At 39.3% G+C, this 16,192-nt stretch overlaps 2 protein-coding genes across 2 annotated transcripts in view; both read left to right on the top strand.

Moving 5' to 3' along the window:
• Positions 1-3,625, top strand: part of LOC309474055 (uncharacterized protein) — a gene marked incomplete at its 3' end in the record, with an annotated part of 169,306 nt that extends 165,681 nt beyond the window's left edge. Inside the window, exons 2-3 of the mRNA XM_082136331.1 lie at positions 2,328-3,551; positions 3,618-3,625. Coding sequence (XP_081992457.1) covers positions 2,328-3,551; positions 3,618-3,625 — 1,232 coding nt within the window. The remainder of the gene's footprint in view (positions 1-2,327; positions 3,552-3,617) is intronic.
• LOC309492495 (uncharacterized protein) overlaps positions 1-16,192 on the top strand; it is a 201,847-nt gene that overhangs the window by 3,938 nt on the left and 181,717 nt on the right. The gene's annotated exons all lie outside the window — the stretch shown is intronic.

Genomic DNA, 16,192 nt, shown 5'->3' on the forward strand with positions numbered 1-16,192 from the left:
CAATTCTATCATCTCTACACTGGTTACCTATTAAGTTCCGTATCAATTACAACGTATTACTAATGACTTATAAAGCCCTAAATGGTTTAGCTCCTGGGTATTTAACGGAACTTCTATCGCCCTACAATCCATCACGCTCTTTAAGATCACTAAATTCGAGGCTTCTGGTCATTCCTAGGATATCTAAGACCACTAAAGGAGGGAGGGCATTTTCACATTTAGCTCCTAAACTCTGGAATGGCCTTCCTGATATTATTCGTTGCTCAGATTCGCTGTACCAGTTTAAAACTAGATTAAAAGACGCATCTCTTTAGCCAAGCATTCACATAATACTTACCTTTTATACTACAGTTGAATCAGATTGAATGCATTAATATTATGAACAGCAGCTACGCTAATTATTTCCCATCTGCTTTTCTGTCGTTATCTCGGGACGCTAGTCCCGAGGTAAATAGAGTTCGTCAGCTCCAGTTTGTATCCAGCCTCTCATGGAAACTTCAGATGCCCCAACACCCGTGCAGAGACGACTCGAAGCCCGTGAGGAGACGACTCCACGCCCGTGAGGAGACGACTCGACGCCGGCGATATGTTATGCCCTAAATTAATGCATGATTAACTAACTGTATTTTTCTATGTACATTTCTGAAATGCACTTTCTGTAAAGCTGCTTTGAGACAATATGTATTGTGAAAAGCGCTATACAAATAAATTTGAATTGAAATTTGAATTGAATTATCGTAGGCATTACACTGCCATGTAAGTAATTCAAGTCGATTAATTTCAAGACAGCTAACAAGTTTTTTGCTGCTGCTACCTGTGTTAGCAAGCTAATGAAACTATTCGCTAATCCTAAACTTGATTTCACCGTTTCACCAATAATAGTCGTACCACAGCTCAACACACATCCAGATGTTCCCAATAAATTGTAGTTGATCACCAGGTATGTTTTATTAATGTAGGTTAAATAATCCATGTAGGAAAAACAAAAGGAAATCTTTCTTACCTGAGTGACAGCTTAGTGAAAGTTGACAGTTGAAAGTTGACAGGTGAGAGTTGACAGTTGCATTTCTGAATCTCTGAAGGTTTTAAAAACGCTATACCCACTGTTTAGATCTGTTGTGGTATTTATGCAAATCAGCACACATGTAATTAGATTATGCGCCGTTTGTCCATGTTAACAAACAATTTCAAAAAACTTGTAATACATTTTTTGTTTGTCTTGATGTAAGTAATCAACCATTTTCATGGTGATATCTAAAGGTTAAAAATGTTACCCTATCCACGTGAGAAAAAAAAATGAATAGGCGTATGAATAGGCTATATTAGGGTCTTTTTCAAAACTTTCCCCTAATGGGATTCTTCGGGACTTTTTTTTTCCTTACTCAGGACATGTTGAGGATACAAAATCAGTTGAGTTTGCTTCTGTTGCCATTTGTTCAACCTTTTTTCATAAAATGACTGGACTACAGTTGGATAGACCTACAACCAATCAGAGCAACGGACATTCATCTATCCGATCGACAAATGCCTTGATCACGGTTCTCTGTTCCTCTTTTAAAATTAATGCGCTGTCGATATCTTCTGTAACAGACGCGATGCCGGAATCTACACATCTCAGTTCTCCAGCGGCAGCCATCTTTGTTGTAAACGAATTCAACCCAAGCACTCTTTGGTGACGTGGATGATTACGTTACTGTTGATCATCTGTCCATCATCATATAAAGCCCGCCCTGAGAATTTGATTGGTCCGAACAGCTCTGGTTCGAGCATAGTTGCCCCACAACGGATCAAGTCCAGACCGAACTTCCCGACCTCAAATGTTGTTGGCGGGGCTAAGTTCCGCTGGCATCCAGGCTAATTTTCTGGTGTAGTATTTCATAATATGAGCTTATCGATTTTTACTTGACAATAGTTGTACGGTTTTCTAGAACAATAGAGCACAGTTTGCAGAAAGTATGTGCTAAACTAGGGGCGTACCGATACTGATACACTGCTCGTCGAAGGAACACGTGAGCTGGCTTTTTGAACATTGTTCACTGTTGATGTTTTTGATGTGAAGTGAAGGAGGAGACTGAAGAACTGAGTGAAGTGAAGGAGGAGAGTGTAGAACTGAGTGAAGGAGGAGAGAGAAGAACTGAGTGAAGGAGGAGACTGAAGAACTGAGTGAAGTGAAGGAGGAGACTGAAGAACTGAGTGAAGTGAAGGAGGAGAGTGTAGAACTGAGTGAAGGAGGAGAGAGAAGAACTGAGTGAAGGAGGAGACTGAAGAACTGAGTGAAGTGAAGGAGGAGAGTGTAGAACTGAGTGAAGTGAAGGAGGAGAGTGTAGAACTGAGTGAAGTGAAGGAGGAGAGAGAAGAACTGAGTGAAGTGAAGGAGGAGAGTGAAGAACTGAGTGAAGTGAAGGAGGAGAGTGTAGAACTGAGTGAAGTGAAGGAGGAGAGTGAAGAACTGAGTGAAGTGGAGGAGGAGAGTGAAGAACTGAGTGAAGTGAAGGAGGAGAGAGAAGAACTGAGTGAAGTGAAGGAGGAGAGTGAAGTGAAGGAGGAGAGAGAAGAACTGAGTGAAGTGAAGGAGGAGAGTGAAGTGAAGGAGGAGAGAGAAGAACTGAGTGAAGTGAAGGAGGAGAGTGAAGAACTGAGTGAAGTGAAGGAGGAGAGTGAAGAACTGAGTGAAGTGAAGGAGGAGAGTGAAGAACTGAGTGAAGTGAAGGAGGAGAGTGAAGTGAAGGAGGAGAGAGAAGAACTGAGTGAAGTGAAGGAGGAGAGTGAAGTGAAGGAGGAGAGTGAAGAACTGAGTGAAGTGGAGGAGGAGAGTGAAGTGAAGGAGGAGAGTGAAGAACTGAGTGAAGTGGAGGAGGAGAGTGAAGAACTGAGTGAAGTGAAGGAGGAGAGTGAAGAACTGAGTGAAGTGAAGGAGGAGAGTGAAGTGAAGGAGGAGAGTGAAGAACTGAGTGAAGTGAAGGAGGAGAGTGAAGTGAAGGAGGAGAGTGAAGAACTGAGTGAAGTGGAGGAGGAGAGTGAAGAACTGAGTGAAGTGAAGGAGGAGAGTGAAGAACTGAGTGAAGTGAAGGAGGAGAGTGAAGAACTGAGTGAAGTGAAGGAGGAGAGTGAAGAACTGAGTGAAGTGGAGGAGGAGAGTGAAGAACTGAGTGAAGTGAAGGAGGAGAGTGAAGAACTGAGTGAAGTGAAGGAGGAGAGTGAAGAACTGAGTGAAGTGAAGGAGGAGAGTGAAGAACTGAGTGAAGTGAAGGAGGAGAGTGAAGAACTGAGTGAAGTGAAGGAGGAGAGTGAAGAACTGAGTGAAGTAAAGGAGGAGAGAGAAGAACTGAGTGAAGTGGAGGAGGAGAGTGAAGAACTGAGTGAAGTGGAGGAGGAACATCATGTTAAACCTGGAGAAAAATCTTTGAGTCGCTCAAAGGCTAAAAATACATTTTTAAAGAAAAGAAGAGCCAAGAAATCTTTCACCTGCACTCAGTGTGGAAAGAGTCTCACAAGCAAACAACATCTTGAGCGTCACATGAGGATCCACACCGGAGAGAAGCCGTTCACATGTGATCAATGTGGAAAGAGTTTCAGTCAATTATCATCCCTTAATGTTCCCTTAATGTTTTTCACAGCTGCCTAATTTATATAGACATGAGAAAATTCACACTGGTGTGAGAGAGTACATGTGCTTTGAGTGTGAGAAGACTTTTACTACAGCAAACTGTTTAAAACTGCACCAGAGAATTCACACTGGAGAAAAACCTTACAAGTGTTCACACTGTGACAAGAGATTCAGTCGGTTAACATCTCTGAAAACACAAGAGAGGATCCACACAGGAGAGAAGCTGCACACGTGTGATCAGTGCAGGAAGAGTTTCTCTATTAAAGCTAACCTGAAGCGACACATGAAGATCCATGCAGTGGAGAAACCACATCAACACATGCATCGTTAAAATAGTCCAACAGACTACAGTGGCTCAACCTTAAGTTTATCAAGCGACGAGAATACTAGCTATTTGTGTTTATCAAGTGATGAGAGTACCCTGACGTAATATTTGCATATGATTTGACAGTTTACTTGAATAAATACCTAAAAAATCTGAAAATTCAACTGAAAATAAATACTGTTTTAGAAAATATGAAGCATGATTTCCAAAATCTTGTGCAATGCCACATGCTCTAATATAGATGGTATTACATTTTTGTATTTTGCATGGATTAGACAACACAGTTCTGTTCCAATAAATAAAAAATAAAAATCACACAGACATTATTTAGTAATTTACCATTATTTTATTTACTTTTTACATTATTTTCAACACAAAATTAAAATTAAATGTGTGTGTGTGTGTGTAAACATTTTCAGCATGAAATGTGTCTGTTCCTGTGGGTTAACTGCACCATCACATGTGTTATGCTCAGGTCTGCCTCAAAACAGCTGTATTCTTATATTGGGTCCCTTAGAAGCTGGATTGGGTCCCTTAGCCCTACAATCTAAGAAAGAAGTAAAGAGCCTAGGTGTCATTTTGGACTGTGACCTGAATTTTAAGTCTCATATTAATCAAGTGACAAAAACATGTTTTTATCATCTGAGAAATATAGCCAAGATCCTCTAATGCCTTTTTTAATCTTTGGATGATGCTAAGAAACTCATCCATGCTTTTATCTTTTCTCATCTTGATTATTGTAATGCTATGTACACTGGCCTACCTAAGGGCTCTATAGCAAAGTTACAATTGATACAAAATGCAGCAGCCAGAGTACTAATGAAATTAAAAAGGAGAGAACATATTACACCGGTTATAATGGAAATACATTGGTTACCAGTTCATCAAAGGATAGATTTTAAGGTCCTTTTATTTGTTTATAAAACTCAGCACAATCTGGCACCTTTATACATTTCAGACTGTCTGTCAAGATATGTTCCAGATCGTAGATTAAGATCCTCTAATGCTAATCTTCCGGCACATTATACAGTTATTCATAAAAGATCAGGTGGGGTTTTTTTTTTAGCCACAATGCTCCAAAAAATGTGGAATTCTTACCAAGTGAAGTGAGTTTACTAGCATTCATATTTTTAAAAGGCAGGTTAAGAGAGACAAGTAAGAGTGTTTAGAGAGGTACTGGCATGGCTTTGAGTGTTTGCACAACTGAGCCGGTTCTACAGCTCAATGTAAGTTGTATATATTTTTATGTTTATTATATTAGTAATTTAGTAAGTCATTTTAATTTATAAAGCACATTTACACACAGCGCAAAACTGACCAAAGTGCTGTACAATGAATAACTAAAAAGACAAGTAAAAAATAAAATGCATAGAATCAATAATCATAATTATATAAAACATAAATAAAAAGAAAACCTTCAATACCAGGGCACATAACACAGAAATACAAAAAACAAACCGGAGTGCCAGGTTGGGGAACAAGAAAGGCCAAAGAATAAAAATGAGTTTTAACCTAGATTTGAATGCAGCAATGGTGGGGGCAGATCTAATATCCTGGGGGAGCTGGTTCCACAATCGTGGGGCAGCAACTGCAAAAGCTCTATCACCCCTCTGTTTAAGCCGTGAGCGCGGCACAAGCAGGAGCCCTTTGAGGATCTCAGTGACCTTGAAACTGAGTCTGGCTGTACAAGGTCGGTGATATAAGGTGGGGCGAGCCCATTAAGTGCCTTAAAAACAAACAATAAGACTTTAAACTGAATCCTAAAAGGAACTGGGAGCCAATGCAAGGAGGCCAGAATTGGGGTGATGTGCTCGCGCCTCCTAGTGCCAGTTAAAAGACGCACTGCTGCGTTTTGTACTAACTGCAAACGTCTAAGTGATGATTGTGGCAGGCCAAGGTAGAGGGAATTACAATAATCCAGCTGTGATGTAATAAAGGCATAGATAACTTTCTCAAGATCATTAAAAAATAGGAATGGCTTCAGGTGGGAAATCATTCTGAGCTGGTAGAAACTATTTTTGACAACAGAACTAATCTGTTTGTCAAGGCAGAGTTCTGAGTCAAGAATGACACCCACATTTCTGGCATAAGGTTTGATAAATGGGGTGAAGTGACCTAAATGTTGTACCACAGTGCATCTTGCCTTGGGAGAACCAAAAATAATTACTTCTGTCTTGTCACTGTTTAACTGGATAAAGTTGTTAACCATCCAAGTTTTGATGTCTTCGAGACAGGCTAAAAGAGATCCCTGTATGTAATCCCTAGATTTTAGAGGCAAGTACAACTGTGAGTCATCCGCATAGAGATGAAAAGAGATGTTATGCTTCCTTATGATGTCACCCAGTGGGAGCATATACAGGCTAAAAAGCATAGGACCCAAGATGGACCCCTGAAGGGACCCCATAAGAAACGTAAGCAGAAGATGAGGAGAACTTGCCAATAAATACTGAGGAAGTCATTTTATTGAGATAGGAACGGAACCAAAGTAATGCAGTCTCCCCAATGCCCACCTGCTGATCAAGGCGAGTAAGGAGGATGTTATGATAAACAGTGTCGAAGGCGGCACTAAGATCCAATAATATCAGGATCAGTGGCGTATCCAGGACATTTTTACTGGGGTGGCCAAGATGGGACACAAAACTAGAGTGGGGTGGCCATATATACTATAAAGTAATGTTATGTAAACCTTTAAACTCTTATGAACAATAAAGGATTTTAATAATAGTAACAAAGTGCAAACTTTATTTTTAAATAATGGTACTATTTCATAAAATGTAAGATACAGTCACAGGCCTATTTAGGAAATGTGTTTACTATAGTCTGTTATTAATTGCCATAGTGGGGGATATGATTTACTCAATTAACTTGGTCATTAACTTGTCCGAAAATGCATTTGTGTTTATCTGCAAAAAGGTTTACATACACTAGATTGCAGCCTAGGCTACTGTTAATGTAAATATAATGTTAGTGGTTTGTTTTTAAAGTCTACATTAGAGACATGCGCGGGACGGATTTCTCACTTAATAATTCCTAATGACATCTCAGTTCATCGCCATCTCACAAATCTCTGTTATTATCAATGAAACTGGCTGCATAATTAATCTTTCATATTATCTACACTTTGTTTGATATAATAGATGATTTGCCAGTATGCAGAATTCAGCACTGAACAAAAAGTCCATTTTGAGTGGGGAGGGGATTCTATCTTAAATGCATCTGATTGGCCATTGCGTTCAAGAAATCAACACATATGTCTGTGATTGGTTACATTGTTCAACGCTGCAAACATGTTATAAATAGAGACTCTGGCCTGTAAATCGTTTCTATTTTGTTTTAGTTGTTCTTGTTGCTTTTGTGCAACAGATGAATGACAATTTATTCGTTTTTATTTGTTCAATTTATAGATAATTCTATTTTGCGGGAGTCCCGACTCCCGCGAATCGACACACGAGTGCATTACCGCCCGCGCCCGCACTCGGCCATCAGATCTATATTCCCGTGTCGCACTCTGTTGCGTTGGGTCCCGACCATACCTCTCAATCGACTGATTCCAGCGTTTTTATCGTTGTTGTATTGTTGCAACTGTGTGACCGTCCTCTTGTTTCACGGACCAGCAGCAGCAGGTGCACCGTGCAGCGCGCGTGCTCTTATCTCATGGGTCATCTGACCTGCATGGCCAAACGTCCGCTGAGCAGAAATCAGCTCTCACAGTCTCAGTACGACCGTTACTGTGTTAGTTAAAAATGTGAAAATGGCCCTAAATCAGTTGATCAGCTGTCATCACTGATTGACAACATTTCTCGTTTCTGGTGTTGACGAACTTGACCTACCTATCAGATCTGGGGTGGCCAATGAGCTTTCAGGGGTGGCCCCGGCCACCCCAGGCCACCCCCTAGAATCGCCATTGATCAGGATGGCATTATCACCTGAATCTAGTGTAAGAAGAAGATCATTGGTTACTTTGAGCAGAGCTGTTTCAGTACTATGAAGTGATCTAAAACCTGACTGAAAAGGTTCTAGTATATTGTGGGTGGTCAAAAAAGGGAGCAGCTGTGACAGAACAGCTTTTTCCAGAACTTTAGAAATAAAAGGAAGCTTAGAAATGGGACGGTAGTTATTTAGGCATTTAACATCGAGATCATGTTTTTTGAGCAGGGGTTGGACAACCGCATGCTTAAAACATGTAGGGACAGTGCCGGATGCAAGACATGAATTTAAGATGACCTGAATGGAGGGGCCGACTACATCAAAAGCATCCTTTATAATAGAAGAGGGGATAGAATCATAAGATGAAGTAGTAGGTTTCATATGTGATACTAAATTCCTCAATTCAGTGAGAGAGATGGGCTGAAATTGGTTAAAAGTAGCCAGTGCCCCTGAGCAACCAGGCGGAGTAACATATGAAGTGGGGGTAAACATTGATCTAAAGTTCTCAATTTTATTAGTACAAAACTTAAGAAATTTCTCACAGGTATCAGTGGATACATCAACAACTGGGGAATTTGAGGGAGAATTTGAATTTGTTTGAGTGTTTACTGATCAAATCAGAGAGGTGCTTTGCTCTGGCTATTTTTGCTGCTGCCTGAAAAGAAGCTAATGCAGATTTAAATATTTGAAAGGAAACATTGAGATGATCCTTTTTCCATTTCCTTTCAGCTTTACGACAGGCCTGCCTAAGAGAGCGCGTATCCTCATCTAACCAGTAATGAGATTTTAATTTGGAACGAGTGTATGTGAAAGTTGCTACAGAGTCAAGTATGGAAGAGCAAGATGAGTGAAAAGGGGTAAATAATTCATCCGGACAAGAGGAGAACGATGCCGCTGTTGCAATAGTAGATGCAACCTTTCAACTAAAAAAACTATCAGAAAACTGAGCTTCAGTAAGAGAATGTATCTGGGGAGAGTAATGATCCTGAACTCTGACAGTTTGCAGGGGATTGAAAAGGGTGATGTCAAATATAATGGGCTTATGATCAGAGAAAGTGGCCTCCTCAATCACAATATTATCAACATTAAAACCATAAGATAAAATTAAATCAAGTGTATGTCCCAGTTTATGTCTAGCTTTATCTATATGTTGCGTAAGGCCAAAGGCATCTATTACACCACAGAATTCGCTAACCATAGGTCTATCCGGACAGCAACACAAAATGAGAAAGAAAATCAGAGAATTCAGTTATAAAGTCTTTGTCTGGCTTAGGGGGCCTATAGATCAGTACACAAACCAATGGTGACATAACAGATTCTACAATTACACATTGCAGTTCGAAGGTGGAAAAACTCCCTGCAAACAATGTCCGTAATTTAAAATTGTTCCTAAAAACAAGAGCCACACCGCCTCCTCTTCCAACGCACCTCGGCGTGTTAATAAATGAACAATTAGTTGGGCAAAGTTCACTACAAACAGACGACTGGCCAACTCCAGCGCTAATCCATGTCTCGGTTAAAAACAGAAAATCCAGATTGTGACGAGAGAAAAAGTCATTCAGAACGAAATTCTTGTTAGACACTGACCTGCTATTGACCAGGGCCACTTTTGCATTTGAGTAGACCGCAGCCTGTGGGCAACGAGAGTATTCCAAAGGGCGGATGTTCAGTGAGGTTACACCACCGCTACGGATACGCAATCTCGGTTGAGCAGGGCTAACGGGCATTTGAGGTCGATGCAGGGTAATGTATACGTGACAAGAGTACCACAGATCCCACGAACATCGAGCCAGGTAGAGATCTTTCTGACCTAGAATGTCTGCAGAGAGCTGGCAGGGACCTAATTGTGCGGGAGAAGCACTCACTCCTCTCCTGATCTTCACCCGGATGCCTCCACGTTTGCCTCGGCGCCTCCGATGCTTCCTTCGGTTAGAGATACAGCAAGGTAGCCGAATGACGCACTCGGCGATGGAGTAAATAAACAGAGGGTGACATCCGTCGTAAAGAACAGGGGTCACCAGTGCGTTTCTGAGACCCAACAAAGTATTCCGATCATAGGACCTTGTAGCAGCAACAGTAGCAGCAACAGAACAGTACCGACATAGCATAAGTGACAACACAAACAAACATAGTAGAAGTTCACGGAGCTGACGGCAAGCCGACAAACACACTGGCGCCATCTTGCTAAAAAAAAAGAAGATATATGTGTTGATTGTGATTTGTGTTTGTCTATTTGTTTAGAGGGTTCTCTTTTGGCTTCATTCAATGTTGACACTTGATCGGGACTATGCTTTCACACCTTTGTTGATTACCTGGACTGGTGCTTGGATAGGGTTTGAAACACTTTATGTTGGACTTCTATTTCTGCATTTCTATTGAAATTTTGGAGTATTGGAAACACTCGCCTCTTACCTGAACTACTTGTGGTGTGGTGAGAAATAGACTTTACTTCTGCCTGGACTCAAACATGTGTTGAACTGAAGTGTTCTAACATAATGAAATTATGATCCTTTTCTTTAATGATCTGTTGACAATATTGCTGTTGTGTATATACATGTGACATTTGGGTTATCTCACAAAACTTAAATATATTTAACTCTACTCTTGGTTGAATGGACCCCCTTAAATTAGTATGTGACCAAAACGAGTATTACAACACAAATATGTTCCTTTTTGATCGCTGATCGATTGCTCCTGTCTGCCTCGCTGCCTGCTGTGAGTTTGTTTGCTTCGGTGCTGTAAGCTCCATCTTAGCCTCGTATTTCTTTCTGTTTTGAACCATCATTTACTATCATTTCTTGTTGTTTACACTACTAAATACAGCTTACCCAACATCTCAGATTAACCTGACATCGCTAGCTTCCATTACTACAAGCACAACACGCTAGTAATTCGCTAGCCTGTTAACGCGCCACTCGTGCGCTCAGCTATTTTTATTTTTTTTCTCTCCCGCGCCCATGCCTTTGAGTTCATAAAAAGCTCAGATGAGTAAGAATCAGTCAACAAACACGGTGAGTAATGTCTTGTCCTGTTATTGTCACCTGCACTTCATGTCACATGTTTAGCATAGCCTTGTCTGTCAGCAATATAGGATTTATCTGTGATAAATGCAAGGAGACAGTTAGGCTGACAGAGAAGATTTCAGAACTAGAGACACGCATCCAAACTTTAATTGAGTATAGTAAGAGTGCTAGAGCTTTAGATACTGCTTTGGATTCGCCTAACATAGTGAACTCTTTACTTAACTGTAACCGCACTGGGTAGTACATTAACATTAGCTCAAATGTTATATAGGGAATTTTAATAATTAATCAGGAATATGATTAATATATACATTATATCGCATATTACAGTTACATTACATTATTGAAACTGAAAATTAGATCAATTGTATACATCAGTAACCCATCATAATGAATTATGATTTAATAACTAATATATCAACAGTCCATTCCTCAGATCGATTATCAGAATAATTTTTAAGGGAAATTAATGGAGCTATCAAACTGTTTGTCCAGCAAACGGCCGTAAGATTAACCCAACAATTTCTCAACAAAAATTATCTCTTTCTTATAATTCAAAGAAAGCTGTTTTCTGGCCATGAAAACAACTCCCCTGTTCTTATAAACAAATTTGTTCTTATAACAAATCGTAAAGCTTTTTAGCTAGGATCAACATTTCATTGACTTTGTAATATGAGCATTTTAGACAGAAGCAATCAAGGATATATTGGTTTTAATAATTGAACTAATAATACATCGAACCAATTCACACAGAATATATGTATGTATATACAGAAAACGTAAACAAATACAAGACTAAACGAATAACGAAAATGAGAGAGAGAGAGATCGGAAAATGAGAGAGATGAGAGAGAGAGAAAGTCAAGTCAAGTTTATTTGTATAGCGCTTTTCACAATACAGATTGTATCAAAGCAGCTTCACAGTATTAAATTAAAATAATACAACAAAGTTTGTTTCAAGAGGAATTTATTGATTGATCAAATTAAATTAAATATCCCCAAAATATCCCCACAGAAAGTGAAAGCAAAATGTGCGATCAGAGATCGCAGTAGGCTATGGCAAAAATCACAGACAATGTAACCTTTGAGAGAGACACCACATATCAAACACGTCACATGAAGATTATAGGAATACCAAGTTACATAAGATATGCATATTACAAACATTTTAAAGTTCGTTACATGGCTAGAAATAAGGTTTACCCAAAATGTGATGTACACTAGGCTACAAATGGAGATGAAGCTTAAAGGACTAAACACGGTACACACCTGATTTGTCTAACCTTATTACCAAAGTTTACCAGAATACACAAACTACACCACGTAAAAGGAAAATGATGAGATGGGAAATTATATCCATGTTTACACATTTCTCAAGTGGTTATATATATATATAAAATGTAGGATTAACACTTTATTCCTACTCCTCTCTTAGAATCTCAGCTTGCTTGACATTCCGTTAGGGCCATAAAACCTTTTCCACCTAACAAAAGAGGGGGTGGGGGGAGGTCTGGTTGCAAGAGACTGTTGGTGAACGTTCTTAAACTAAAACACTTTTGATTCAAGACTACATATTAGAAAACCACACCTCTATTATAAAGCAGAAACTAATCACACATGCATATAGGAATGTACATACATTAAAGGAACACTCCACCGAACACTCCACTCCATGTGTTGCGTGATATCTCTGCGCCCAAGTAGCAGTGCTTCGCCTAAGTTGCTGTGCTTCGCCTGTGCTTCCCCCTAATATAGTCCCAAGTCAAGTCAAGTCAAGTTTATTTGTATAGCGCTTTTCACAATACAGATTGCATCAAAGCAGCTTCACAGTATTAAATTAAAATAATACAACAAAGTTTGTTTCAAGAGGAATTTATTGATTGATAAAATTAAATTAAATATCCCCAAAATATCCCCAACTGAGCAAGCCAAAGGCAACAGTGGCAAGGAACCGAAAAACTCCATCAAGTGACCTAATGGTGTCCTAAAACTCCATCAGGTGCCTTAATGGAGAAAAAAAACCTTGGGAGAACCCAGGCTCAGTCGGGGGCCAGTTCTCCTCTGGCATTGGATAGAGGCCGGATTGTAGTTTGAACTGTAGGATTATATGAATGCCTGGCTGAAGAGATGCGACTTTAATCTAGTTTTAAACTGGGAGAGCGAGTCTGAGCAACGAACAGTATCAGGAAGACTATTCCAGAGTTTTGGAGCCAAATGTGAAAATGCTCTCCCTCCTTTGGTGGTTCTGGATATCCTAGGTATGACCAAAAGCCTTGAATTTAGTGATCTCAAAGAGCGCGATGGATTATAGGGCGATAGAAGATCCGTTAAATAGACTGGAGCTAAGCCGTTTAGGGCTTTATAAGTCAGTAGCAATACCTTGTAATTAATACGGAACTTTATAGGTAACCAATGCAGTGATGATAAAATCGGTGTTATATGATCATATTTTCTTGATCTCGTAAGAACTCTAGCGGCGGCATTTTGGACTAACTGTAGCTTGTTTATTGAGGATGCAGGACAACCAGCTAATAAAGCATTACAGTAATCCAGTCTCGAGGTCATGAATGCATGAACTAACTTTTCTGCATCAGAAACTGATAGCATATTACGTAGCTTAGCAATGTTTCTAAGGTGGAAAAAGGCTGTTTTTGTAACATAAGAAATATGATTTTCAAAAGACAGGTTGCAATCGAGTATAACACCCAGGTCTTTTACTGTAGAGGATAAAGTAACAGGACATCCTATGATGTTAAAGTTGTATTGTGCGAGGTTTTGTGGGCGGTTTTTTGAACCGATAAGTATTACCTCTGTCTTGTCTGGATTTAATAAAAGAAAATTACGCGTCATCCAATCTTTTATATCTTTAACACACTCTGTCAATTTGGAAAATGTAGCGTTTTCATCCGGCCGTGATGAAATATATATTTGAGTGTCATCAGCATAACAATGGAAACTAATTCCATGTTTCCTTATAATATTTCCAAGTGGCATCATATATATTGAAAATAACAGAGGGCCTAATACAGATCCCTGCGGCACTCCATAGTTTACTGGAGTTATGATCGATTTTTCTCCATTTAAATAGACAAAATGGTAGCGGTCAGATAGGTATGATTTGAACCAGCTTAGTGCTTGTCCTTGAACACCAGTATAATTTTGTAGTCGATCTAAGAGTATTGTGTGATCTATAGTATCGAACGCAGCACTAAGATCAAGTAAAACTAGTATTGAGATACAGCCTTGGTCAGAAGCTAAAAGTAAATCATTTGTGATTTTAACGAGCGCAGTTTCAGTGCTATGATGCGGTCTGAATCCAGACTGAAACTTTTCATAGATATCATTTTGTTGCAAGAAAGAGCCCAGTTGAGCGGACACCACTTTTTCTAATATTTTAGACATAAATGGAAGATTTGAAATGGGTCTATAATTTGCTAGATTATTATGATCTAATTGTGGTTTCTTAATGAGAGGTTTTATAACTGCCAGTTTAAATGTTCTTGGAACATGACCTAAAGATAAAGACGAGTTAATAATATTGAGGAGAGGCTCTTCCACTACAGATAACACTTCTTTCAGTAGTTTAGTTGGTATAGGATCTAATAAACATGTTGTTGTTTTAGATGAAGTGATAAGTTTATTTAACTCTTTTTGTTCTATAGTTGTAAAGCACTGTAATTGTTCTTGCGGGGTGATAATTGAAGCTGAATTGTAAGGCGCGATTGAAGATTGAACGTTTATAATTGTGGTTCTGATGCTTTCTATTTTCTCAGTGAAGAAGTTCATGAAATCATTACTACTGAACTGTAACGGGATATTTTGTTCGGGTGACGTCTGTTTATTTGTTAGTCTAGCCACGGTGTTAAATAGAAACCTTGGATTGTTTTGGTTGTTTTCTATTAGTTTGCGGAGGTGCTCAGCCCTGGCAGCTTTTAGGGCCTTTTTATAACGTGACATACTGTCTTTCCACGCGATTCTAAAGACCTCTAAATTAGTTTGTTTCCATTTACGCTCTAAAATACGGGTTTCTCTCTTTAAAACATGCGTAGTATTGTTATACCATGGTGCTTTATTTTTCTCTCTGACCTTTTTTAATTTAATAGGTGCAACCACATCCAATGTTCTAGAGAGAATGGTGCTCATAGTGCTAGTTAGTTCTTCTAGTTCATCTGTTTGTTTGGGTTCAGGCAGCAGCTGAGACAGATTAGATAAGCAATTTGAGAAATTATCTATGGTGGATGGGAGGATTGTTCTGCCTGGTTGATAACGCGACGCCGCATGACATATTACAGCAGTACGTAATATGCAAGTTACCATGTAGTGATCAGTGACTTCATCACTTTGTGGAATGATATCTATATCGGTTGGATCGGTTCCGTGTGATATAATTAAATCGAGTGTATGATTAAGACGATGAGTTGGTCCGGTGACGTTTTGCTTGACCCCAAATGAATTTAATAAATCTGTAAACGCAGCTCCTAACGCATCATTTGGATTATCTACGTGTATGTTAAAATCTCCAACAATTAATGCTTTATCGACATTGACTAATAGGTCTGAGAGAAAATCTGCAAACTCTTTTAGGAAATCAGCGTAAGGCCCTGGCGGTCTATATACGGTAGCCAAGGCTAGAGATAATAGGGATGTTTTTCTAACATCTAAGAGCGTAACATTTAGTACAAGTACTTCAAATGAAATAAACGTATAACCCGTTTTCTGAGTAACATTTAGAATATCTTTATAAATGGTTGCAACACCTCCGCCACGGCCAATCAGACGGGGCTCATGCTCATGCTCATGCTTATCAAGTCAATATCTGCCTAGGAAATCACCTAGTGTTAATCTGCATCACTATTTGTACTCGTTGTGAATACGCAGGCCACAAGAAGTAATTACGTGGGTTTTTTTTATTTATTTTTTTAATCACTTTTACTCAGGACATGCTAGCTGGCAACAAAGGATTCCATTCATTGTGCTAAGCTAAGCTAGCGCCGACCCTGTCATCTAAAACAATGCATGCACTGAGACAAAAATGCATTTGCCCACCTATCTAAATGTATGAAAGAATGTGAATAAGCCCTATTTCAAATAACGGTGGAGTGTTCCTTTAATCAGTTCCAACGAACTCTTTGATTATTCATTTATTCTAAGGAAAATGTATCTTCATGGTCGCTGAAAAATAATTATTCCTTATCATGTACATCATGTGCATGGAAGATTGTTTCTGTCTTCCCATTGTCTCTCTCCTGCACATGTGGCCACATTCTTTTGGATCGTAAAACTCTCTGTGTTTCCTGTAACAAGACACCA

The sequence above is a fragment of the Leuciscus leuciscus genome, assembly GCF_965113295.1.
Source record: "Leuciscus leuciscus genome assembly, chromosome: 1".
In the NCBI taxonomy this organism is placed as follows: domain Eukaryota; kingdom Metazoa; phylum Chordata; class Actinopteri; order Cypriniformes; family Leuciscidae; genus Leuciscus; species Leuciscus leuciscus.